Genomic DNA, 27,052 nt, shown 5'->3' with positions numbered 1-27,052 from the left:
ACACCACTAGACCAACCTCAGGTGGCTTCCAAATTAATTCTTTGGGAGTGGTAGGTTTAGGAGAGTTAACCATTACATTAAATATCTTCAGTGTTATAAAGTCCCTCAAGGCATAAGAGAATACCTTCCTAGTGAAATTACCGGCCAAAGTAATATTAACAGAAATCCAAGACATTGAACATCTCGAGCAAAACTTCTCATTCTTGAATTTAACATTATTTCTTGCAATCCAGATGACATACAAAATATGAATTAAGACAACATTAATCACTACATTGCATTGTGGTGACTTAATATTCGAATTAAATCGAATATTGACTTTTACTTAACCAGACCCATAAACACATGCCATGTTAGATGTGATTTGATCAGGGCCGGCCCTGTGGGTGTGCAAGGTGAGCCACCACGCAGGGCCTCAAACATTTAGGGGCCTCCGATCGTTTATATCGGTTTATTAAAAAATTTATATATGTAAAAAAAATTAATGACTTTGTTACTACAAAAAATATTTTATTAATCAAGAAAAAGAAAATTTAATAGACACACTCTTAATTTTATAAGTAACTTGCGGTTGATTGTAAAAAACGAAGCAACATTACAAAAAAGTTTTTTTTATGTAAAGTTGATAATGATAATAGATTGAAGACGTATTTTAATGTTATTGATTAAAATATGTCAGTTTTACATGTTATTTACTATGATGACTATTTTTTATATTATTTACAATTTAAATAGAGAATGACTTTTTTAAAAAAAAAATATATATTTTTATTAAAGATCCATTTTTAATTTTCAAACAGGGCCTCCAAATACTCGGGACCGGCCCTGGATTTGATTAAAAACATTCATAAATTTCAATTGAAACTCCATTTATATAGGAGTACATGTGTGTTTATTCCACATAAAAAACAACTCCTATATAACATACAAAAAACAGTCTGTCCTTTTAAAAATAAAATAAAATTGTCAGATACAAATTGCCTATATACGTGCCTGAAAACAGTTGATCAATTATTTGGGAATCTAATCATTCCTAACTAAAATAGTATTAGATGGTTCAAAAAAAAAAAAAACTAAAATAGTAGTATTAGTAGTGTTATATATTTGTGCATTATTTATTAGTCCAAAACAAAAGAATCCATTTTCATTTATGTTGATTGTTAACACGTAGGTATCAGTCAATTTAAATTTTTGTATATATATAAACTCTGACTTATTTATTGGTTAACCTCTAGTTAAACGATGATATTTTATTTATTATTTTTCATATTAAAAAATAAAATCATAGTTTATTCATTCATTATAGATATAGATATTTATATAAAACAATGATATATCATAATGTATTCATTAATTATAGATATGGTAGTTGAAATAATTGAACGAATGAACGAACTAAGACCGTAGATGAGAGGCGGCTACAATCACAACCGTCGAATTAAATTCAAACGCGTCGCGCGTGTACGCGTGGGTGACTTATTTCCTTCGCGCGTTTTCGCACCTTCTTCGCAGCATCTACTACGAAAGATACTTAACAAAATTCAACGTGCTTATTAACAAACCGAGTCAGTGGACTAAGTGAAACTCACTCACACAAACGTTGACTCAGTAAACTCGCTCGTTCCAAATTAAACATTATTTAAATTAAAATCACCGCCTTCTTCTTCGACACACCATCGCCTTGACGGTTTCTAGAGAGAGAGAAAAATTTCTTGAGAGAGAAAGTGCTGTTTGTTTGTTGCAGTTAAGCGAACTAGCGAGTGTGAAGAAAATCAATGGCCGGAGTTAATCAAAACGGCGTCGCTGAGTTTCCGGCGGTTCAGACTCATGGCGGTCAATTCGTTCAGTACAACGTGTTCGGTAATCTCTTTGAAGTTACTTCTAAGTATCGTCCTCCGATCATGCCTATTGGTCGTGGTGCTTACGGAATCGTTTGGTATTGCTTCGTATTCATCTTTCTTTTTTTTAATCGGTTTTGTTTATGATGAATTTGATTTTGATTAACTTTTAGGTTTTGAAAATTAAGAAATTAATCTGAATTTTGTTATGTTGATTTGATTTTTGAAGTTCGCTGTTGAATACGGAGACGAATGAGTTGGTTGCTGTGAAGAAAATTGCAAATGCTTTTGATAATCACATGGATGCGAAGCGTACGTTGCGTGAGATTAAGCTTCTTAGGCATTTAGATCATGAAAATGTGAGTTATCTTGATTATTAGTAAAGTTTATTTTTTTAATTAGATAATTAATTAATTATCATATTTTATTTTGGTTTATTTCGTATTTAGATTAGATGTTTTGTATGGTACAAATCTTCAACCGATAATATGTCAACTAACAACGTCAATATTGCTAGTTTGGATGCATTTATCCTGGTTTGAACTCGAGACTTCGTAGTGCATCTGAGTTTAGTGGTTTGTCTACCAACAAAACAAATCAACTCGAAAAATCTGAGTTCGATTTCTTGTCAGGATAATTTTTTAACCAGACTTTACTTACCAGAACTCTATTACCGGGCTCATTTTTTCCTAATTTAACGAACAACTTTTACCAATTTTTTTTCCTAATTTGTTTCAATTTAATGATGATGCGTACTTTAAAAAATGAGATATAATAATCAATGAAGGTAAAGTTATGTGAGATTTCGTTATGTGATATGACTCTCTTTTTAGCAATGCTACTTTCTGGGAAAATTTCCATAGAAAAATTATACGGAAGGTTCTTCATTACCTATCACTGTCAATATTGTTGATAAATGATAATAATTCATGTTTTGACTATTCAAGTCATACACGGAGGAATACAAGTATAGCACGTAATGATCATAGAAAAAGTTGGTCTCTTTTTTTGGTGTTGTACATAAAATGTAGACAAATATGTGTGGTGAGTAGTGACACGTTTTGTTGAGATTTAATGGAACCAAGCCATCTTTGTTCACAATGGTGGACCATCATAAAGAGTGACACCAATTATTTATGTAAAGATGAATTCGGTTCAATATAAAGTCCTAATAATAACTTCTTGATTTTGAAGAAAACATGATGACATGACACAAATTTAGTTATAATAATAACAATAACATTTTTACTTGGCCACAAATGAAATTTGATTCATGCCTAATTTAATCACTTTCGTACGGTTTAAAGTCTACACTGTAGTTTAAGCCTTAAGATATCAAATGTGAAAGTTCCAATTTGATACATGAAGATATATTTAGTAATGGTTAAAAATGTTTGTATTTAAAACAGGTAATTGGTTTAAGAGATGTTATCCCTCCACCCTTGCGTAGAGAGTTTAATGATGTCTACATAACTACTGAGCTCATGGATACTGATCTTCACCAAATCATTCGCTCCAATCAAAATCTGTCAGATGAACACTGTCAGGTTAGTGTTTTGGATTTGTTGTTTTTTAGTATCATAATCATCATCCCCTTAACATTTGTGCACTTGAATTAATTGAACTAATTGTTTTGCTGATTGGATTCTCTTGTACTTGCAGTACTTCTTGTATCAGATTCTTCGTGGGCTAAGGTATATACATTCTGCAAACATAATCCATAGAGATTTGAAACCAAGCAACCTGTTGTTGAATGCAAATTGCGACTTGAAGATTATTGATTTTGGTCTTGCACGGCCAACTATGGAAAGTGACTTCATGACAGAATATGTAGTCACAAGATGGTATAGGGCTCCTGAGTTGTTGTTGAACTCCTCAGATTACACCTCTGCTATAGATGTTTGGTCTGTTGGTTGCATTTTTATGGAGCTCATGAATAAAAAGCCTCTGTTTCCTGGCAAAGACCATGTGCATCAAATGCGCTTATTGACAGAGGTAAGACTATACAAATCAGCATAACTAACCATTTAAAAATTGTGCATTCTCTTAAAGAATGTTTTTAATGATTTGGATGGAATATTTCTCAACAAAATAAAAATGATTCGGATGGAGTAAAACATTACATTAAATGTTTTCCCTAGTTGACTCTAGCTCATAAGTTGATATTCATATAATTATTTGAAGTTATTTAATGTCATAAATACAATCAATAATTTAATCATAAGTAATTCTGGATGTATATGCTTACACTTGTTGTCTTTCAATAGCTTCTTGGCACTCCAACTGACGCTGACGTCGGGTTAGTGAAAAATGAAGATGCGAGAAGATACATCCGACAACTTCCTCAATATCCTCGCCAACCTTTAAATAGGGTTTTCCCACATGTTCATCCCTTGGCCATTGATCTCGTCGATAAAATGTTGACGATTGATCCTACCAGAAGAATTACAGGTAATTTTCTCATCCCTCGCATTCATTTAAGTCTCTATAGCTAGATAAAGCAACATGTAGGTTCATTTGAACATTCATGTTATCTGCATTAACAATTTAGCATCAAAAGAAAGTTGGAGTAGATTCAATGCGAGTAGCAACAGCTAAAGCTACATGTTGAATAATTTTTTTCAAATTTTCATATCTGTTTGTTTAAATATTGGCAGTTGAAGAAGCACTAGCCCATCCATATCTTGAAAAACTACATGATGTAGCTGATGAACCTATCTGCATGGAGCCATTCTCATTTGAGTTTGAGAGACAGCATTTGGATGAAGAACAAATAAAGGAGATGATCTACAGAGAGGCATTAGCACTCAATCCTGAGTATGCTTAAATCAGAAAGATAGAAGAAGGAATATTAAGTTAATAAGCAATTTTTTCATCAAATTTCCAGCAGTACAAAGGATTAAGTTGAATGAGAATTCAATCTGTTCCCAGCTCAACCCTAGGTAAGTTCAATCTGTGTGTTACTAGTTAGGCGCAATTATAGCTTAGGTACCAAGGAGTACCCTGCCTTCTGTTGTAAAGTGTAATGTAATGATATTAAATTAATTTTTTTTAACCCTGTTTTGTTGGGTTAGTTGTATTTTCTTTCTTTTTTTTACGTCCTGTTACTGTATTCTCGGTTGACTAAGGACTCAGCATGTAATTTTATTAAGTTATTTGAATTGTTATAACTTATTGCTACCATAATTTATGTTTTTTCCGCTATATTATCGGTATAGTGGATATGAATTCAGTGAATAAAAGAGATAAGCACTTCCTGTATGTTTCCAAAAACTTGATGCTTTCAGTTTTCTCTGACTTGTTGACTTTCAAGTTTAACAATGTCAATAATACTACTGGGCATAAATTACATATTCAAGAAAAATATCAGAATGAAAGAAACACAAATGTTTTTTTTTTTTTTTTTTATCATAATTTTCTTCCACCACCAAAGATAATCAACTCTATTCGAGGCACTACTGAACATTAAATGTGGACACCTCTAAATTAAAATTTGAAAAATGATTTGCCACATTGATAGACCCTCCCGCAAAACTAAACTCCCATTGATTCTTAAAAAAGTAGAAAATTACCTGAAATGGAATATAAAATGCTAGCTAGATATGATGCATTTCAAGATTTCAAGAAATAAAAAAAAAAAATAGTACTTTTGACATTTTCATTGTTTTCAAAAATAAAAAACAATTGTTTATTTCAAGAGTCATTTTTCTCCTTATTAACTTTGTCAACAACTAAAACTAGCAAAAAATTTCGAAAAATGAAAATAGAATTTATTTTCACAAAATAAAAATTCTAAAAGCATTTGACTTTATGTCCTTAAAATGTGATGAAAGAGCTAAATCAAGTTAATTTTTTTGTAACTATTATTGGTGTATTTAAATGGAGTCTCCCTTTCCAATCACATGTTTTCTAATTTAAAGACTCGAACCCCATACATTGCTTAAAGAATTTGAGTCTAATGGAACACCCATAATAGTGTACTCTGTTGGGGAACTAGGCGAAAAAATCATATAAAAGAGACAAAACCAAGTAGTATCATTTACAATTTGAGAACAATCAGTTTAATAATCATTGCAAGGCATAATTGTGGCAATTGGTTAATTCTATCCACATAGCACTTTGCTCAATAAAACGTGTTAAGTTGTTTAAGAACTGGTTCACGCAGCCTTGATTCCTGAGAGGTCACTTGGTTGTATGAATCTCTACAACTTCGTGGTATTCAGTTTGAGACTGGCACCCGACAAAGAACTGGTTCACGCAAAAAAAAGAAAATGTTAGTGATTAATGACAGATTTGTCATGATGGATCGGAATTCTGGATGTTATGTTTGGTAACTTTGGTACAATCAAATGGTCCGATCGCTTGATTTTTCTTCACCTGCAAACCAAAATTAAACAAAGAAATAAGCGATACTCACAATAATAGTTAATACATCATCGCCAAAATAAAAAGCATAGATAGAACCGAAACGAATTGGGAAAAAGTAGCATTAATTATATTCAACTTTCTGATTAAGATGTTCCACCTAGAAAAGATTTGTTTATTATGAACCTTTATTAACATGACATCAATGGTTTAGAATGGAGATTAGGGAGATTTGTTTATGAAACTTCATAAATGACAAATGTCGGTGTAGGGCTAATGAAAACGCATTTGTAAAGGATGTGAAATTCCACATGTTTTCTAGTTATCCTAATTCTAATGCATTGTCTAATCACAAAATTATATCAGATGCCTTATACGCAAACAAATGAAATTGCAAAGTTTTCCATTTTAATAGAGCAGTTTATGTCCCCTGTCCTATCCATTCTGGTTCAGGGAATATCAGCAAGAAACCAAGTTTGTCTTGTTTCTTGAAAGTGAGTTGTGTATTATGTTCTTTTTCTTTTTTAAGTTCCTTTTTCTTGTGTGTTGTTTGTATTATACGTTGGTATGGGACTATGAGGTAAATATAACCTACGATCCTATTTTGAAAAGGAGACAAAAAAAAATGTTCCCCCAACAACCTTATGCTTTGAATTTGAATCAAATCTAGATACTGAAGAATGGACCTACCGGTGACCAAGGGCTCGGTTCATGCTGGACTTTGTCAGGAGGAGAGTTTTGTACAGCACCGCTTTTCATCGTTAAAATCTCCTGCAGACACAAAGAATAAGATGAATCACACGTGGCAAAAATCACGGCAGTGCAAAGAACTAATGGTCTCTATATGTAAAGTCAGGAGCCTAAACCTAAAATAAAAGTTTGATTCCACTGCCATATGCAATTCAAACAATGCAAGTTAACATTCAAAACGAACATTCATAAACATGCATATTAAAAAACGATTGATGTTAAAGCCCAAAAAAAATGGTAATGTAAAAGACTTCAGAACAGAAAAACAAGAAAAGTGGTATGAAATACTGTGTCATGCAAAGAAACTTAGTAATCAGGCATTAAAAGTATGGATGTTCAGTTAAGAAATCCGAGTCACCTCTCCAGCGGCTTCTATTGCAGCTAACCATTCCTCAGTAAACGGAGCAACATTTGGCGGAGGCTTCACTATAGGAACTTCCTGCTTGCTTTTAGTTGCAGTCTTCTCGCTGCCACTCATAAAATTAACAATGATCACTCAATTTGTGTAGCTTCAAAACTGTCAGTTTTAAATGGAAAGGTTGCGAAAGCATAGATGAACAAAAGTTATATGACAAAATAAGATACTCACAGATGGATTATTTTGCTGTTGTCGTCCGGAAAGTCGATGTTGCCTTTTGCCTCACACAGCATGTCAGTACTCGGAAACTTATCATTCCCACAGATATTAGTTTCAGCTACATCTGATAAATTTTCACTGTTCACTGAATTAACTTCACTGCCTTGTGGGATTGTTGCATCGACAGTTGGATCATCTGAAGCTAGTAACTTCGATTCTTCCCTTAAACAACATTGCTCCTCAGATTTCCAAGTAACTACACTTGCCAAAGGGTCTTCACTCACTTCAGTAGAAGAATCAAATTCAGCAAAATTAACTTTCTCATTGAGTTTCACTAAATTAACTTCACTGCCTTGTGGAATTGTTGCATTGAAGGTTGGGTAATCTGAAGCTAGTAACTTCAATTTTTCACTTAAACAGCATTGCTCCTCAGATTTCCAAGCAGCACTCACTTCAGTAATTGAAAAATCAAAGTCAGCAGAAATAACATTCTCATTAAGTTGAACTTCAACTACAGGCAATATGTCTGATGAACCTTCTTCTGCACCATCAATTTGCAAAAACTCCACCTTTTCATCTATGTCATGATTAACATCTTTGTCTTCAGCCATATCCTGAATATGATGGTTTGAAGCATTTTGCTCATTACAATGGAACCTGCATCCATCAAATGCACCCTCAACTAAATTTTGTTCTTCGATTTCCACAGATGAAGCAATATCCATTGGTACACAGTCACTATCCAAGTGCAATATGTTATTAACATACTGGGAATCAAGAACAACAGCATCACTAGGCTTTTGCAACTCAGGAAGACGAGAATCTTCATTTATATTATTATCATCTGCCAATGAAAACTGGTCATTAATAACTTCAGGACAGTGTTTACTGCTGCGGTCATATGCCACAGGACTTTCATTAAAGGATTGCACTTCTTCATCTTCCACATGTGATTCCTCAATCTCTCTGTAAGTATGATGATTAGAAGCATCATGCTCATTTGTATGGAACCTGCATCCTACAAATGCACCCTCAACTAAATTTTGTTCATTGGTTTCTGCAGATGAAACAATAATTGTTGGCAGAAAGCCACTATCCAACTGCAGTATGTTATTAACACCCAGGGTATCTACGGTAACCACAGCACTAGGCTTTTGAAACTCAGGAAGATGGGAATCTTCATTTATATTATTATCATCTGCCAATGAAAACTTATCATTAGTAACTACAAGAGGGTGTTTGTTTCTACAGTTGTATGCCACAGGATTTTCACTAAAGGATTGCGCTTGTGCATCTTCCTCGTGTGATTCCTCAATCTCTCTGTAAGCATGATCAAATTCTTGGACTGACTGAGCCAGCAGAGTATGGTGTAAAAGTCCAGAGGAATTTTCAGCTCCACTGCCAATAGGATCTTTGATGCTTGAAACTGAATCAGCAGAAACTTCAGAAAACTCACTCTGCTGAAGATGGTGGCCATGATTTGGCACTAGACTCTCATCTTCGCAAGATATTTCATTAATTTCAGGAGATGTAAACATACTAGCTTGTTGCTCAATGTTTCCAGGGACATCGCACTGAACCTCACAGTGTATTGAGGTATCAGTAGAAAAATTATCATCTCTAATCTGTGATTCAGGAATGGTGCTGCTGTTATCAATTGGCATATCATTTACCCCAGAATCAGAACCAGTTTTTACTGTTGGACATAGTTGAGGTGTTAAGTGGAGATTTTTTACATTATTGTCAGGAAAATGTCTTCTTTCTGGAGAAACATTAGTTAAATTAGTGCAGCAAGCAGTTGCTGAAACAGTTATACAATCTTCAGTCAACCTATCCAATTCAAACTCCTGAACTTTATCGTGAATTGCTTTTGAGTCAATAACCTGTTCATATTCCTCCTCAATTGGGCTTCTCGGGATGAAACCTGATTGATCATCAACTGGAAGCTGACCGTTGTTGATTTCAGCTATTTTTGATTCATTCTCAGAGGCACCATTGATTTTTAGTATAAACTTTTCAGGAGACCCTTCGGAAAATAAGGTTGTCACATGAACCGGCTGAGAAGTACTCATATCAGATATATTTACTTTTTCCGATGCAATTTCTCCTACACTACTAGGATTTGGAATCTTGAGTTGTTCCCCCTGTAACTGCTGCTGACTAATTGCCTCTAAATTACTTTGGGTGGTCTCATTGCAATTGACTGAGAGACTCTCATTCGATAAATGAGCTTGTGCATCTCCTCCATATCTACCAAATTCACCAACACCACAATTTACCTGTTCAGTATTCTTACAAACGGTTCCTTGTATAGATCCTTCAGAAACAGTTTTGCTAAAATTATCAAGGCTAGAATTTAAAAGTGCAGTCTTGACACTATTATATTCCTTAAATTCTCCAGAATGTCTAGAATCCTTAAAGGATGTGTCATGCTCTGCCTGTAGTATCAAACTTTCCTTTAAAGCTGGAAAGTCACAGGTGGGACCTTTGATTTGGTCATCTTCATCTTGCCCTATGGCACTATGCACAGTACTTGAAACATTACCTGAAGTTCCCTGCATGATAGGACAGTGCGTAGACTCTGGTTCCTGATATAAAGACTGATCCCCATTTGACGAAATATCATATAATTTGTCATCCAGAGGGTGGTCAGCCTCTTTCTCCAACTGCTCGTGTGTGTGACTCTTTGTGAGAAATTCCTTTTCATGTGTAGGGAATACCACGTTCTCCATGCTAGCAACGTTATCACTTTCATGAAGTTCTCCTTGATCCTTAGATTTTAAGTTGACATGCTCAAGAACATTTTCAACCTCTGCTTGCTTGCTTACTTTTTCAAAACCCGAAGAATCACATTCCACTTCTCCACCATCCATCTTCTTATTGTCTATTTGCATGATTGGTTCTGACTTTACATCTGAAAGGCTTAATTCCTTAGTACAATTCTTTGATGCTCTTTTGACAATTTTGGACCTTGCCTCGTTAACAGAAATTGTTTCCGCCTTCCTTAGTTTAGGAATGTTACTCTCTGAAGATTTGCAAGGTATAGAGGTTTTCTGCAATTGGCTGTGTGAACTGGAAGCTTTGGCCTGCAAAGCAGTAATCGGCATGAACATGAGATCAATATATGAGTGTTATTTAATTGATGAATTCTCCTAAATATGAAATAAGGAACCAAACAGAGCAATCATACCTGAGAGAAGAATCCAATTGAGGGAGATGGCATCCTTAGGCCTGATGACTTTGTTGTTTGAAACAGTGTCTGTGGCTTTTTCTTATCAGTGTCAGAAACTCCTTGGGGGAAACAAGCTTCAGACACCTTATTAGCTCCATTTCCTGTTTGATGCATTCTAGATTGTGGAAAACAAGCATCAGACACCTTATTTGCTCCACTTCCTGTTTGTTGTATTTTGGATTGTGGACGTGTTTCTGAAACTGAGTTATCCTGTGCAGGTTAACAACATTTCAAGCAAACAATCATATACTTAGTAGTTACACAACATGAATTAAATTGATGAAGTAAATGACGAATATTTGAAAACTAAAGCCTCTAAGAGGATAAAGTACCCACCAAACGGTTTCCAGCCTGCTTGGTAAGAGTTCTACTAACAGAATATTTATCAGCCGGATCAACTTTTGGGATGCTTGGCACAGTTCTAGGATTTTTTGGCACGCCTTTTACTCCAGCATACTTCTGAACGTTAGTGACTGTAGAAGAAAAACAAAATGAGCAAAACAAGATCAATAAATTTGATGATTGGTAATTCTAGAAAACCTGTATCTGTGAAATTCATTGAGAGATTACAAAACTAAAATATAATAGACCAAAAATTTTAACTGATCCAGCTTCGCATTATATAATGAAAATAATAGTATTCGAATATTACAAGTTTCATAGTCAGGGTTGAAAAATTTCATGGATAGAAAAAAGAGGGATTTCACCCTTCTAAAAGCTCAGGGCTGAAGTGAGAGATTCATTTTAAATGGAAAAGTGAAAAGTTAACGATAGGTTAAAAGAGCCAATAGTTGAGATTATGATCATATATGCATGTATTTTGTCCAACTATAAAGTTGTTTAAATTTCATCATTGAATTCTGAATTGATGACTATAACTACTACTCACATATTCCTTGCTTTGCAAGAGTTAAAGGTAGAAGGAAAGAAAAAAAGGATAAAACTGCAGAACTTACCAGGAGGTGCAATCTGATTTCTCTTTGAGGTACCTGAGCTCGACATTCCACTCCTAGTGGTTGGTGCATTTGCAGAAACATTGGATTTTGGTCCTGGTATCCTAGTCATTTTTGACTCTTTACTCGGAGTTTTAACAGCATTGGTTCTTTTTAATTTTCAAAGGAGTTAAGGTAAACACTTGCATTATTCAACAGAAATGCAGACAACTCAATTCCATGATTCGATCAAACACGCTATAAGAGACTCCACTCCGGCACAGTTTGAATTAACTTTATAAGTTTACAGTGTATCCAAAAAAAAAAATTAAGTTTACAGTTTTTCGCTCATGAAAATATCTTTATAAGTTTATAAAAGGCTATTGAGAAATTAAATAAGAAAACTCCTAAAAAAAAGTAAAGATTCAGAAGTTAATTTCAACTTATTCAATATAACAAATTCTTTAAAAAACTCATAGTTACAGTAGGATTCTCTCAACATTATTTTTTCATAAGATTCTTCTATTGACAAAACTGAATATTAATAATATGTATCTAAACAAGCAATGGCAAGGATATGATGGTGAAGGTACTGGCCTCGGACAAGCACTGCGCTTATATCGATTTCCAACATTGTTGACAGCAAGTACATTTCTCTTTGCCTAACAAGCATATATGTACACACATGATAGAAATTAAGAAGAGTTTTAACTCTGGTACACCGTAACATATATATACCGCTAGTGCAAAGAGTATAATAGACTAACCGAGGAAGCAGCAGGTGGCGTTTGTTTAATCGATGCACCAGGCTTTGGAGATAAGCCAGAAACAGCACCAATCTTCCTATCTCTAATCGAAACACCTCCCGATGAATGCTTAAACAGATTTTCTTCAATTTCCTGCAATGCTAATGAAGTGGTAGCCGGTTCTTCTTCATCAATAACTTCCAAATTCGACTTTGAATTAGGAGTAGCCGTGCCACTGATCATCGAAAGCTCCATCGGATTCAAAACACCTAAATATTAAAGGTTTAAGCATTAACATTAACCGATTAGTAATTAGCAATTAACATTAATCTAATTTCAATTTTCACAATTCGTTGATGAAAAAACGGAACTAGAGAATACCTTGTTCGGTAAAGAAAGCTCGATCCCACGCCAAGCTCTTACGCAAGTTGAATCCACCTAATTTCTTTTTCCTTTTCTTCTGCTGAGAAGACCCCACGCTCGGCGTTTCCATTTTACTGCAATTCGTGTTCTCTTTGTTGGCACTGTCTTTCGGAGTCAACGAAATCAAATCTCCAGAATCAATTTCTCTTCCCTCTGCAATTCGTACTAATCAATCAATCAGATCGGTACGAAGAAATCAACCATTCGTAGAAATCATAAAAAATAAAATTGAACAAAAAATGAAAATGGAAAAACCCTAACTGATTTGACGAGGGCGAGATCTGAGAGAAATGAGAGGAGAGCATGAGAAAAGGTTGGCGGCAGTGGGAGTGGCGGAGAGAAGAGAATCGTCGGCGTCGCTGGAGATTTCTAAGAGAGAGAGATCGGAAATGGAATCCATGATCGATTTCATTGTAGTTTTCTTCTTCAATTCTCAGTTGTTAGTGTGAGTGTGAAGTGAATTCGATTTTGCATCGATTCTTTTTACTGTGTTTTTTTGGTTCTGCAAATCTTATCGCAATTTCAAACAAATAGCAAGCGGGAATCGTTGTTTGTGTACCGTAACGGATTTACGAAGAATCATCTAACGGTAGCGAAAGGACATAAATGTAATTCGCTGTTACATTTCTCTGAATGGGCCACGTCAGTTCTTTTAGGACTGATCTTTCCACCCGTTTTTTTCTTACACGTCCCTCCTCCCTCTCCTTAATTACAATAATTTTTCCTTCAAATTATCTCTTTCTGTAATATATTGAATTTTTTTTGGGGCTTTTATCCCTCTCTCATATAAAAAAAATATTGAATTTTTATATATTTCAGAAATGAGTGTTGTTTTTCTACCCTCATGTTTTGAGGGAAGGGGCCGGTAATCAGAAGGTAAATAAAATCTAATAAAAAATTGTTATTCTAAAAATAAATTGAACTCGAATTCTTTCAAATGATTCGTATTTACGAGGAGCTTGTTATCCACTTTAATCCGATCACTTGGTTTGGAAGTGAGATTTTGAAATGTAGGGTAAAATTTTGTGAATACTAAGTTTCACAAGGTAAAGTAATTTGTATACACCCTAACTTTTTTTCACTTTCCTTCCTCCACTTCTTCCCCCTTTGCATAGTTCTTAACTTTAAATTAATCTACAGTTCTCTTTGTTAGGTCGAACATCGTGGCCAGAATTCAAACTCCAACTTCTCCACTTGTGTTTATGAATTTTTAATTGCTATTGTCATTTCATCTATCTACCAAACGAAATAAGCTTGAAATTTTGGATGAAGGATAGAGTCATTGTGGTTGGACATGAAACCTGAAATATGTATCTAGATTTTAGTGATGCATTCACCCACTACTGTGGCCATTGAATGAATGGTAAATCATTGAATTTATGAACATGTGAACATTGTAACCATCTGGACTATTTATATGTTTTGCCTACCTGAAATAATCTTTTAAAGTGTACTAGAGTCATAAGGAGGAAATAATAGGTGTTATTTTCGTTGCAAGGTCAAACACAAGTTTTAAACAAAAACAGGTTATGTTGATCTTGAGTTGTGAAGGTATTGGAAGTAAAGACCATACTTTTTTTTTTTGAACTGCAAACAAATTTTATTAAGCACATACACAGTACAAGGAGTACCATGAGGCTAAAAGAGAAGGGTACAGCATACAAATGAACTTGTCAAGAAACAAGCAGATTACAACAGGCCAACTCCTAGGTACAAAAACAACCCAAAGCCAAACAGAAAAAGGAAAAACAGCAGGCTAAAAAACGCACAGGCAACACCTAAGAGAAAAGCAAAAACAGAAAAACTACAGGCCCCTGCCCCTCCGAACCAGACGCAGCAGCACACCAAACACAGTAGCAGGGAAGAAGAAAACAGCATCCTCACCTTATCATACAATCGGGTTCCATATCCATTCATACAACAAGCATGGTCCCTTGGCCATGTTATTAACAAACCATTGCCAAGATAATCTTTGGATCAACCCCACCGCATCTTCCACGACCCCTGCCACATTATTGAAAATCATATCATTTCGACTCCTCCAAATAACCCAAATAGCTGCCCGCCAGACAATAGAGAAGCCTTTTTTCACACACTTATTTCTCCCACACCCGACCAAAGTCCCGTACAAATTCATCACATCTGGCGGGAGAACCACACCTAGCCAGCGGCAGATTGCATACCAGATTTGAGCAGCAAAATCAGTGCATAAAAAGATTGCGAGAAGTTTCAGCCTCCACTTGACACAAAGCGCACGACATATTCTCACTAGGTAGAATTCTGCGGCGGCACAAATTGTCTTTGGTTGGAACTCGATCCAGAAATAATTGCCAAGCAAGCGCACTAACTTTCGAAGGGACCCCACATTTCCAAATAGTTCTAAACGAAAAGGCCTCAAAAGTGGTTATTAAAATTCTAGGCACAAGCGAGTGATCAAGCCATTCATAAGCCGACTTCACCGAAAAGCCATCATTTGCATTCGGATTCCAACACCACCTATCCACCTCTTCCGTAATAAAGATCATACCGTATGGCATACAAGCATGTGTTACTCACATTAATTTCCAAATTTATTTATTTTTACTTTTAATTCAATAAATAGATTGATAAAGTTCAATTTAATAACAAAAAACTATTGATAAAAGTTCAATATACACAAAAAATAATAGTAATTATTAAACAGTTAATTATGATAAGCCTTTCTAAGAGGGATGAACAAACTTCAGTATTTCATAATTATTAAACCTTATAAGGAAATAAAAGGATGGGATTATAACTTGTAAAAACTCATTACAATGAAATTTCAGAGTAAATATGCCTACCCTCCAGAAGTCCAAGCTACATCGTGTGTGTATGTAAACCGAAACAACAACAAAAACCAATAGCTACACTATGATGGACATCTCTTTACAGAAATTAGTCTAACAATTCTCTTCTCTAACTTTCCTACGCTAAGTGATAAAATGAAAAAAATGAAAATTCTATTACATGACATCAACCGACAGTTGGTCGAAATATGTCACACCAGCATAGCCATGAGAAAATGAGCCAGAATTCTGTTGCTTGGTCAAATATCAAGCAAACCCACCTCCATAGCCACCAAATTGGTTCCCAAAAAATTATCATTTTGTGTTCCATATATCTATGTATATATCATCATTTGCATATATTTTGTCAATAACCCAAGACAGACAAGAATTGATCAATTTTCATCATCTGCTAGGGTGGCGAAGGAAAAAGGTCTGAATTTGTAGCCATCACCATGGTAGAATTTATTTTGAAATTCAACCCAATGAAGTCGCAGGGCGTGAAGAAAAGCGCTCAGAGTCTCCATCATAAGTAGTATAAAAGCAGTTGCAAATGCAAAAACAACTAGCCCCACTAACCGAATGAGAAGATTGTCATACCTATTATAATTGCAATCAGCAATGACATCAATGATTAAAGATGAAAAAATGATATTAGAAAACATAAAAAATGCAAAGGAATGCAAACATGAATGGATAATTCTTGAGCATGAAATACCTCAACAAAAGAATGCAGACATGATAACGGGTTTTTTCATGCAGTTCTCATTGAATTTTTAACAAATATTTCTGCAACTTGACCCCATAGACAAACGAAATACTTCAATACATAATATGTGGAAATTGGAATTGGTTGCATAGTTGTATCTTCACAAGTAACAACTCTTAAACAGGGGCCCATCATAAGCTATACTAATCTAACGGAACAACAAGTGACTCGTACAAAATAAATTAACAGCTTCACCCAAATTGATTAAAGTAATTTTGTCAGGCAGAAGTCTAATGACAATTGCACCAAAAACACAATCAATAATATGCCTGTTCGGAAAGTGCTCTACATTATAATAATATCTTATCGACTTATCCCTATATAAAGAAACAGTTTCTAACTATCATCAGCAATGAACTAATGATACTCATTTCGTAATTCAATCTCAACAATCCTAATCTATAAAGCTTACTTTCACTGGTACATGAAAATACTTTGAATTTAAGGTATGTTGGCTATTGCCCTACAAAACCAACTACAAGAGTATAGTCAAATAACAAGTTAAGCAATTTGATGATTAAATTCATATTATGATATTATCTATTGCCATTACCCTTCCTCTTAAGTTCACATGATAAAAAACATCATTCCTCTGCCAAAAAATCAAGTGCACGACCCAGTGGACTCTAAAAGTCCATCCACTTAGCATTAATTGCAGGATAAACATTCAACCCAACTTCAGCTATAAATTATTGTAGTAGTTTACAATTTATATACTATGGGATGCATAATGAAGGGGGAAATTTCACAGAAGATAATGGAAACAGAAATAACTCCGAAGAGTTTGGAAAACATAGTACGACATGTCAAAGGTTATAAGTCACTCACCCCCATGCTAGTAGCAGGACTTTCTCATAAAAAACAGTTGAAAGCTCTGAGTGAGCCAAGCTGCAAAGTAGCCACAAAAGTCAATCAAATCAAGAGTTTATAAAATAGCAAGTTGTGGCAATTAGGGAAAATCACGGCTGATCAAACCTTAATGCCCAAAGTCGGAGATATGATGCCGTATTTGAAACAGAACCCAGAACAAACTCAATGGAGTGAATCATTTGGTGAACAAAGACCTCACTGAAATTAAAGTCATCATGATGTTGCATGGCCCTGGCAGAATCCGGTTCCACCTCAAGATCTATCTCAGAGGTATTAAGAACACCGTAATTGCGTCCTTCAAATCTCTATAATATCATCACGATAAATAAATAATAATCCTCATAAAGTATGTGGCATTGCTTTGTTAATAACTAGCAGTCAACAAAAACACATAACAAAGGCCAACTATCGCTAGAAACAAAAATAATCAGCTTAGCCAATTGAAGTTGTAAGTAATATAAAAATTGTTTATTTTAGTCCAACAAAAACTTATCTTAAAATGGATCTCAGGGAGATTTGTTGTTCGACAACCATACGCAGAAACAGTCTTAAGGGGGAAACGCAAACCGATAAGCATGTGTACATAATGTAGACATATTTACATGTAATTAAAAAGTTTGGGAAATAAAGTTATTAACTCTCAAGCAATAAAATCAAGCATAAGGGAGGAAAAAGTGGCACCTCATTATGAAGTTTCTTTAATATAAAAGGCTTTGGAAAGAGCATCCATGGAACTGCAATTAGAGCCAGAAGCAATAACAAAATCTGCATATCATGAACAGTAATTTCAAAAGATGAAAAACACTAAATATATCAACAAGAATTAACTAAAAATGAAAGGAACCAGGACCATACTTGAAGTGGCCTTTGGCCCCAGAACAACTCATTCTCACCAAGCATGTCAAAGGGGCTTAAAAACATGTAAATCATTATATGATAAAGGTCTGCCTGAGAGCCAGTACACCACTTGACAACAATGAGAAGGGAAAGATACCCAAATAGACTGTTAAGGAAAATCATCTGCGGCACAAACTGATACCTAAAGCAACATGCAGAGCAAGTTAAAACATTTTACTCAAAGGATAGCTAGCAGAGTAATAGGTACATTGGAAAGTTAGAAAAGTAAGACACCTTATATCCAGAGAACTGCCAAAGAAACGAGCATTGAAGTAACTTAACATAATTCCTAAGTTCATATGCACCACACCAAACAGAATGGACATCTTCATCTTGAGAGAATTCAGAAAGGGCAATTCTGAACGACTTCCACGCCAGCTGGGATCCACACCAAATGGGTATGGTTCTCTATATTTTACTAAGCCAGTAGTATGTGCATCCCTAATAAGAGGTGGAAAACGATGGAAAATTAAACAGCACCAAGTTAAAGCCTGGCTACAAAAAACATTTCATTTTATACATGCTCTGACAATATAAATACCCAAATTAGCACTATTTTGAAGTTTGAAAGGAACATAAAAAGAGCCAAACAGAAGACCAGAGAAGGCAAACAAACGGGTCCTATTTACGTAAATTTGAAGGTAATAATTTTAAGGGGATGTGAATCAAGCCCAAATAAACAGCACTTCAGTTTTTAAGAATAACAGCCATAGCATACAGGTGTTTCTCTCATAACTTAAACCAAATACATCTGATATTCTTCTCATTATGGTCCACAACTTCAGTTTTTCAGAATAACAGTCATAGCATACAGGTGATTTGAAATTAACATTCATATTTTATACATGACATGAATGGGTGAGTTTTATTTTTTGGATAGGCAAATGTTAGTAAATTAGTTGTTATGTTAATTTCCAGGGTTTGAACACTAGACCTCGTTCTTAAAACTCTTTCGGTAACCCTTAGCTCACCAACCGGGCTACGTATGTGGAACGAAAGGTCGAATCTTTGACCTTCGCCCAAAACCTACCCATCCCAACCACCTGAGTTAACTGCGCATATATATATATATATAGCTTGTAATGAAACAAATAGAAGACAGCTGAATGAACTATCTCGAAACATTTAAGCAGACACACTAACTATGTGAAAAGGAAAAGAGAAACAATCTCTGTAGATTAACTCAAAATAGAATTAAAGGAGTAATATTAAAATACCAACAAGTAATGCATTGTGAATCTAGGTACTGAAACAAAAAAAAACATCCAGCTGACACAAATTATAGGCTGAAAGAGACAAATAGAACACCTGCATGACATATCTCGGCATTTGTAAGCAGACGCACCAAATATGTGAAAAGGAACTGAGAAGAATTCATTGTAGATTAACCCACAATACATTGAAAATAGTGACATCAAAAGAATCACATAGCGCCCACCAAATAGCATCTCCATAAAGCTTCCCAGTCGCTGGCAATCAAATAGAATTTTTAGGTCCTTAATTTGCCAAGAGCCAAACATAGGTAAATGATATTTTGTGTATATATTTGCAATTTTATCCAAATATATTTCATTTTCAATATATTAAAGGGCAAAAACTTATTATAAATGGCTAAAAATTGCACCAAATTATTATGAAAATCTGGATGCTCAAACTTTAACATCATTAGCATGATCCTATTAAACACCAGATGGAAAAAGAAGCATGTTCCAATTTGATATATCTCAATTAAGCATTTTTTCAAAGAAGATCAATCATAATAGATGCCGCATGTGAGGCACATTATGATATTTTGGTAAAATCTTCCATTGCTACTTTATCTGTGACACACTTAGAATGACGATACCTGATTGCTGAGCTTTCTTTCATGTGCTATAAGAACCAATGCTCCAAGCAGCAGGCAAATTCCATGACCCCAGTCCCCAAACATCACCGCAAAAAGAAACGGGAATATAATAGTTGTGTAAACTGCTGGATTTGCTTCTTGATATCTTGCAACACTGCCGGATAAAATGGCTTGTTAGGAGTCTTTTCAATTTTTCACAGAACGTAGCCATCTACTTCTAACTTCTTGAAAGGTAACTTATTTCAACACATTAACTTATTCGTATCACTGCTAATAAACAAAGTAAATATTTGCTCACCCATATGCATCTACAATTTCTTGATATGGATTTGTGAAATTGTTGGTCCTAAAATATGTTGGTGGCGATTCCAGTGCATCCAATGAATGAAAGATTACCCCCACTTGAGAATTGCTGTCAAAAGTTGCACGTTGCAGTGCATCCTGAATCTGGAAAATCAGAAGATGCAAGCATTTTACTAGAAAATATAAAACAAAAAGATGAAAGGTGTTTGCAACTCTTCAAAATTTAAAAGGGCAAAACAATGACTGAGGATCCAATAAATTTGAGGGGGAAAACCTGTGTTGTTGCAAATATTGGACACCAACCCTCTGCAACAAGACATTTTTTGGTGACATCAAAATTTAACATGTTCAGCGTATCATATACAGCCTTCTCTCTTCTTACCTAGGACAAGATAACAAAGATGAGAGCTATTGGTTCATAAATCAAACAATGATAAAATATTAGGATTTCTTTTAAGCTACAACATAAGCAACATAAAACCCTTAGACAAGAAGTCATTCAGAAGCTAAGTCTTACCATGTCCATCCATTTTGCTAAATGACCTCCTACAGAAGATAGAGCCTTATTCCGATGCCTAATCCCAGCATCCAAAGTTGCCTCTAAGTCAGAAAGGCGTGATGAAACCTGTAATCATTTACTATATTTTTCAATTATAAATAAATCATATAGTTTCTGTTGGAATATTTTGAAAGTATCTCACAATATCACTATTCTATTTTTAACTTTTTAGAGTACCATTGATAATTCTTAATATTGGCTTTCATATTTGATTGCATTTCATGATTTGTTTCATTTTTTAATTAGGATTAAATAGGGTTAGATGCATTCATCATCTTTTGTATCACATCTAAACAATATCAATAATTATTTGTTCTATATTTTCTCTTTTCCTACTTCCTCAAAGAAAACCTTATAATTTCTACGGTTTCCAACTACCTGTTTTCATATTGAATTTACCAATGGTGACATGGAGTGATATAAAACAGCATCAAGAACCTAAAGGTCCACTCACTCTACTTTTTCTCCCTTCCCTATGAGTTTTTGTTGATACTACTGAATGATATTGCTGGAAAAGATCTCCAGAAAAAATCATATTGCAAACTGAAATCTTAAACATAAAAAGAAACCTTTTGGATTGCAAGACAAGTTCTCTGCATATTAATTTATGATAAAGGCCGAAGTTTAAGATGTTGAAGTCCCTAGTATGCAACTTAAAAAAAAAAATTATATTATCTTTTTAGCTTAAACTATAGACGCAAATAGCTGTGTATTATCTAGAGATTAGAGCATAATTGGCCTTGGCCTCTGTTACAAACTTACAATACAATTGAAGAGGAAAACAGATAACATGTTCTTAAGCTAAGCATTTTTACCTCCTGAGTTATTTGCGTTTGTTTACTTATATCTTCAGGAACAGGGTAACAATTTGCACCAAATGCTTCACAAATTTTCAGAATCTTTCTTCTTGCTTGCTCTCCAGAGAAAAACACAACAAACACAGTCTTCTCAACCTGAAAAGAAGTTCAAAACAAAGCATAAATTGGTGGGAAAATAAACCAAAACAAACTAAATATAGATTAAAACTAAAGCTAAATTATGCTTTTTTTAAATTGAGAAGAAGAAAAAAAAACCATCTCGGCTGAAATAGGATCCATAATTTGTTCATCAGTTGGTGCCTGATTGAAAAGCATATTGCCTCTTGTGGCACGAAACAACATCCTTTCAAACCTGAGAACTTTGGATTTACAAATTATCCCACTGATAAATCTTAAACCAGATTGGTTTGATTTTGATGGGCCAGGCACAATTTCCTATACAAAAAAAATTATTATAGTGAACTTACAGGATAATATAAAATTGAAAAACTAGTAACAGAATTTACACTTTTAACAGTAGAAAAATATCAGTGCCAATAAGGGATACCACAAGTAACCTGTTCAAACAAAAATGGTGTCTCAACAAAGTCTCCATTTGAGTAGGCATTCTCCTCCAGTTCTCTCTCCTCTGAAACGATCTGGCCATGACTTGAAACTAGAAAACCACATGCCTGAAATATGCCCATACAACTATATGTATATGAGAGAGAGAGAGAGAGAGAGTACAGGAGGTATATTAAATTAAAAGATCAGGATTGTATTAATTAATTAATTATCTATACAATAATATCATTTGATGGAGTAGATTAAAAACACAACTATGTAGAGCAACAACTGAACTGTAACACTCTAATACTCCCTCCGGTCTTAATTATAAGCAAATATTCTTTTTTCAGATTCATTGAATAACCGATGTATTTGGTCTATATTAAAGACCAGATATAGTATTCAATGAATCTGAAAAGGGAATATTTGCTTATAATTAAGGTCAAAGGGAGTAAGTAATAACTGATGCTAAGCTATGATAAGAAAGACAGTTGTTGCAAACTCTTTTCGAACAGGAAAAACCATTTGCAAAATAACAGAGCATGTGATTATCTCTTTGAAAGTAACAAGAGAATATGCTCAGCACAAATAGCCGTGGAAAATACCTTTTGCAGTACAATCTTGAACTCAAGGAGTTCGTTATATGATTGCTGAAGTTTCTCACTGTTAGAGTTCATTTCAATTATCTCGTGTTCATGCTCAGAAAGTTGTGTCTGGTTTAAGAGAGAAACCCACAGAAATTAAAATGTCAGATTCAAGACAAACAATCCCCACATAAACTAGTGAAACTGCAGATAACCAGTATATTGCAGGCTACAGGACAATGATCATGTTGATAAAGAAAAGAGAATTAAAATAGAGAAGGACCTCTATATCCTCCAAGTGTGTATCTGATTGCAAGACAGAAAGGGAAGACTTTATCCCAGCTTTATTGATCTGATCCATGAGGAACCGTAGCTTTCTTGACATTTCTGCACATCGCTTTACCTGTCAAAAAACAAAATGCAATTAATATGTGTTAATAGATCGATATAACTTTTGAAGATAGATATAAATATATCTAATCCAAAAAAACTAGTTACTATAGCTGATAGAATACATATAAAATATCTCATGATATCATCATTGTATCTTAGAACATTTTGGGTGATCTTGGATGCCAAACTTCACTATAGTCCATCATTTGTTTTCTTATCCAATTAAAATATTATGGATTGAGTATGTCTAAATAAGTTTCATGTTTCTTATGGGTTTTTAATTTGTTTTCCTGCCGCTTCAAGCATTCAATTGTTATTCTTGACGAACATCAATGAGAAGTTACATTTTTTGGCTTCTTGATATTAATAATTGCTTCTCCAAAAATTTGCACTGAAGATCGGTTTCAACAAATATGTCAATGTCAATATATTATACACCAAATTCAATTGGCAATAAATTCTAGAAAAGGATGGGAAAAATCTGTAGATTGGAAAACTCTAATCTGATTCACATGAAACAACCTACTTTATACAATTTCTTATTATCTTAAGAAATCGAGTAAGGTATTCAAAATCCCAAACACAAATAAAGTCTTAATCTTAACATAAACAGTATATTCATGTGTTAACATTCCAAAAGGTAAAAATAAAATAAAGAGGGCAATGAAAAAGAAACAGGAATTCTAATAGTGCAGTGTCGATTACCTGGTTAACAAATGTTCTCTGGAAGGGGCTTTTTTCAGAATTTAACTACAGATGAGAAAATACAGTCATAAGAAATGCAGTGATTAAAGATCATAGAAGAATTTTACATCTCAAACATCCAACAAACTAGAAATTTTACAACAACAAAACCTTTTCTAGCTGGGTCTAAACCAGAAACTTTGGGATATTAAAATTACTTTGAGAAGCCCACGTATGACGGTAAAGGAAAAAAAAAAGCTTTGAATATTTCCTAACTCACATGGTAGCTAGCATATTGCCAGCCAGAATATCATTACACGACACTGAACTGCATGTATAAGCTATTGCAAAACAGAATATCATCGATAATTAAAATAGAATCCCCACTTTTAGTCTCTACCAGTGAAATGTATGAGAGAATAGATCAAGAACAGAAAACATTGAAGTTATTGCATAGCAAGCATATCCTGAAATATTGAGATCCAACCAAGATTATAGTCTCAAATGAGCTACAAATCTCAAGATGTATATGTTATGTAGATGGTTCTCCAGCAATTTTTACTTATATGGCCACATAGAAGCCCTTAATTACCATTATCAGTAGTAGTAGTAGTAGTATACACATTGACACACAATCAGAATCAATCTAACTAGGATTGGAAATCCTAGTGACATGAGAAAATAATCTAAAATAACTCAGTGGGGTCAGTTTGGTTTGACAAAACATTTTGTATTTGTATTTCATGTTTTCGCTTTTTATTACAGAACTAACACTTTGTTTCCTATTTTCAAATACTTTTTTGACAAATATTTTAGGCGCGTTTCAATTTTTTTCAAATTTTTGTATGTGAAATAGCTATGTAGTACTTATAGAATATTGAAGGCGTGTTCAATCTCTGACAGAGTAACAGTGCCGATATCTGACACTGATACAACACTGGTATTCAATCACTTTCATTTTTTGAAATTATTATCAATGCCTCGTATCAATGTCATGTCCGATGTCCTCACGTCAGTGAAATAGTAAACATTTTTTCCAACGCGTATCTTTGAAAATAGGAAACAAGTGTGTTTATTAATTAAAAGCAAAACCAGAAAATCATTTTCTAAAACTAAACATTTAGCATGCAAAATTAAACTTAAGCAACTAATTAACGCAACCAAACTGTTCACTCATCAACAACTCTCAAACCATTATTCAGATTCAAATACCAAAAACAATTCGACAAAATGCTATGAAGCACACACACTCAGATTAGGCGTGTCCCGGTGTCGGACATGCGTCGGTATACTGACACCGACACCAACACGACACACTTATGATTACATTTAATTATGTCATTTTCTTAAATTATTATCGGTGTCCGTGTGCGGTGTCCGTGCTTAAATAATTATTTCAAGCACTTAACGTCAAAATCAATCGCACAAGAAAACAACCTCTATGAACAAATGGACGCACCTGCACCAAATTCCAAAATTCAACACACGAATTCAACAATGCAGCACTTCAATCATTTCACAACACACTTTTTCCGCATTCAAAATCAACAAATACCGAACCAAAAACAAAAACAAAAAGGCGCGAAAAACGAAATGCGGAATTGGAAACATGAAAATTGAGATCTGAGAGAGAGAAGTTACGTCGCGAAATTGAAGAAGACCGAGTTGGCCTAAATAGGTAATGCAACAGTGAGCGGACTCGGCGGGAATGATGAGTTGAACGAATGTCATCTTCTCGGAACGCATGAGATCCATTTGCGGTAATTTATCTGTGAAATGATCCATTTTCTTGGGAATGGAAAATTTGATATAGATCTGAAATCTGAGAAAATAATAACCGTTTTCTTGTGTTTCAAGGATTGGTTAGTTTCGGAGGCTTTCAACTTGAGCACTCCGCTTCAGTTTTCTCGTCGCAACTGTCGTCATTACAATGGAACTGGAAAAATAACTTTAATTAATGTTTCTTAATTAATAAAGCGATTTAAAGGATTTTTATTTTGACTGAAAAACACATCCATCCAATCAAAATAAAGTCAAAAATAATACTAGTTTATTAAATATACATTACAAAATCGAAATCACAAAGGCATTATAAATTCACATAGACAAGTTGGAGGAACCGGAGTTTAAACCAGATCATGATATTTATTCTACTTTTAACAATTTCGACATTTTCTTTTTAAAGACCAAACAAAAATATATTTGTCATTGATCAAACGATAAATCAAAAAATTTACAACGTCAATGTATTTTTTTGTTTTTCTTAGTGGTTAGACTTAGATTAACTCTTTTTCCTTTTTCTTTTTTAAGTCTAGAATAATAGTACTTTGTTTCACTTATTTGAATGTAGGTTTATTAGTTGTTCCATAAAAAAACTAATATTTATTCTATATAGAATTATTCTTATATTATATTTCTTGATCACATTCATAAAATTTAAATTTTTTATTTTATTATTTTAATTATTTTATAAATAATTAAAAATTATGTGAGTGTCACTATATGGTAAAGTGACCATTGAAGTCTTGCTCTTCTATATAAATATATTAATTTTATTATATATTACTATTTTTTGGCTCCGGTATAATATCGGCTTGAGGCAACAAAAGAGTCACTCATCGAACTTCTGTTAGCAAATGAGGTCATTATCTTTCACCACAAAATCGTTTTTGTTGACTTATTGGATCATAACTAGAACTTTCACCCATGCGGTGCATGGGTCTAATTAGGTGTAATATGTAACAATAAAAAATAAAATACAAAAATTCTAAGGGCATTTTCAATAAGAGTAGTATATGGAATTTCATAGACTAATTATTATATATTTGTTTATGTGCTTATTTTATATTTTATATATTTTTTAAATAATTTTTGAACCCCATCGTTTTGTTTACTTATTAAAAAAAATTGCTGATAACTAAAGGTTAAAAAATTGATGATAATTAAAGGTTAAAAAAAATAAATTAAAGACATAATCAAGAACATAAACTTAAGTAGACATCCATAAATAAATAAAAATTGTGATTAATTCCGCAGTTCAAATTTATTGAAAACAGGGTTAACATATTAGGATTCCTAAATTCTTTCATAATTGAAGCACATGTTTTAGCGGT

The 27,052-nt window shown here is 34.0% G+C and overlaps 3 protein-coding genes across 6 annotated transcripts; 1 reads left to right on the top strand and 2 right to left on the bottom strand.

Annotated features, from left to right (window-relative positions):
- The first annotated feature begins 1,310 nt into the window (after positions 1–1,310).
- LOC123921248 (mitogen-activated protein kinase 3) lies at positions 1,311–5,099 on the top strand. The gene is made up of 6 exons (XM_045973707.1): positions 1,311–1,936; positions 2,068–2,197; positions 3,248–3,385; positions 3,501–3,833; positions 4,106–4,289; positions 4,496–5,099. Exons 1-6 carry the CDS (start codon positions 1,776–1,778, stop codon positions 4,663–4,665), a joined length of 1,116 nt encoding a protein of 371 aa, XP_045829663.1. The 5' UTR covers positions 1,311–1,775; the 3' UTR covers positions 4,666–5,099.
- Positions 5,100–5,751: 652 nt separating this feature from the next.
- Positions 5,752–13,413, bottom strand: LOC123921246. Of its 3 annotated transcripts, none has more exons than XM_045973704.1 (11): positions 13,125–13,413; positions 12,822–13,028; positions 12,462–12,709; positions 12,274–12,356; positions 11,719–11,873; positions 11,099–11,235; positions 10,721–10,972; positions 7,543–10,616; positions 7,312–7,426; positions 6,894–6,974; positions 5,752–6,215 (listed from the first exon to the last, which is right to left on the bottom strand). In XM_045973704.1, the coding sequence occupies exons 1-11, from the start codon at positions 13,273–13,275 to the stop codon at positions 6,135–6,137; spliced, it is 4,584 nt and encodes a 1,527-aa protein (XP_045829660.1). In that variant the 5' UTR covers positions 13,276–13,413; the 3' UTR covers positions 5,752–6,134. The 3 variants fall into 3 exon arrangements, with proteins under 3 accessions (XP_045829660.1, XP_045829661.1, XP_045829662.1); XM_045973705.1 differs by having other exon boundaries at positions 7,312–7,420; XM_045973706.1 differs by having other exon boundaries at positions 12,822–13,016.
- A 2,137-nt stretch (positions 13,414–15,550) lies between these two features.
- Positions 15,551–26,091, bottom strand: LOC123924026 (V-type proton ATPase subunit a1-like). 2 transcript variants are annotated; one of them, XM_045976791.1, is made up of 18 exons: positions 25,581–26,091; positions 23,961–24,005; positions 23,146–23,265; positions 22,884–22,991; positions 22,290–22,403; positions 21,988–22,167; positions 21,730–21,867; positions 20,873–20,980; positions 20,630–20,737; positions 20,351–20,499; positions 20,053–20,206; positions 19,515–19,675; positions 18,441–18,647; positions 18,165–18,348; positions 17,991–18,074; positions 17,415–17,614; positions 17,268–17,327; positions 15,551–16,270 (listed from the first exon to the last, which is right to left on the bottom strand). In XM_045976791.1, the coding sequence occupies exons 1-18, from the start codon at positions 25,722–25,724 to the stop codon at positions 16,066–16,068; spliced, it is 2,469 nt and encodes an 822-aa protein (XP_045832747.1). In that variant the 5' UTR covers positions 25,725–26,091; the 3' UTR covers positions 15,551–16,065. The 2 variants fall into 2 exon arrangements, with proteins under 2 accessions (XP_045832747.1, XP_045832748.1); XM_045976792.1 differs by lacking the exon at positions 25,581–26,091 and adding an exon at positions 24,111–24,230.
- Positions 26,092–27,052: the final 961 nt, after the last annotated feature.

Source organism: Trifolium pratense, linkage group LG4, assembly GCF_020283565.1.
Source record: "Trifolium pratense cultivar HEN17-A07 linkage group LG4, ARS_RC_1.1, whole genome shotgun sequence".
Taxonomy (NCBI): Eukaryota; Viridiplantae; Streptophyta; class Magnoliopsida; order Fabales; family Fabaceae; genus Trifolium; species Trifolium pratense.
Note: the sequence above shows the minus strand (reverse complement) of the source record. Positions and strands in the feature narration are given on the sequence as shown.

Bases quoted from the DNA above. Each gene is read 5' to 3' on its own strand.
- LOC123921248 (XM_045973707.1), top strand. From the start codon at position 1,776: ATGGCCGGAGTTAATCAAAACGGCGTCGCTGAGTTTCCGGCGGTTCAG. The intron at 1,937-2,067 runs GTATTGCTTCGT...TGATTTTTGAAG, and splicing joins GGTGCTTACGGAATCGTTTG to TTCGCTGTTGAATACGGAGA. The intron at 2,198-3,247 runs GTGAGTTATCTT...TATTTAAAACAG, and splicing joins GGCATTTAGATCATGAAAAT to GTAATTGGTTTAAGAGATGT.
- LOC123921246 (XM_045973704.1), bottom strand. From the start codon at position 13,275: ATGAAATCGATCATGGATTCCATTTCCGATCTCTCTCTCTTAGAAATC. The intron at 7,427-7,542 runs GTGAGTATCTTA...TAATTTTATGAG, and splicing joins AACAGCAAAATAATCCATCT to TGGCAGCGAGAAGACTGCAA. The intron at 6,216-6,893 runs GTAGGTCCATTC...TTTGGTTTGCAG, and splicing joins AACCGAGCCCTTGGTCACCG to GTGAAGAAAAATCAAGCGAT.
- LOC123924026 (XM_045976791.1), bottom strand. From the start codon at position 25,724: ATGGATCATTTCACAGATAAATTACCGCAAATGGATCTCATGCGTTCC. The intron at 22,168-22,289 runs GTTACTTGTGGT...TTTTTTGTATAG, and splicing joins CACCATTTTTGTTTGAACAG to GAAATTGTGCCTGGCCCATC. The intron at 20,500-20,629 runs GTTTTCCCCCTC...CTGATTTTCCAG, and splicing joins CAATATTTGCAACAACACAG to ATTCAGGATGCACTGCAACG.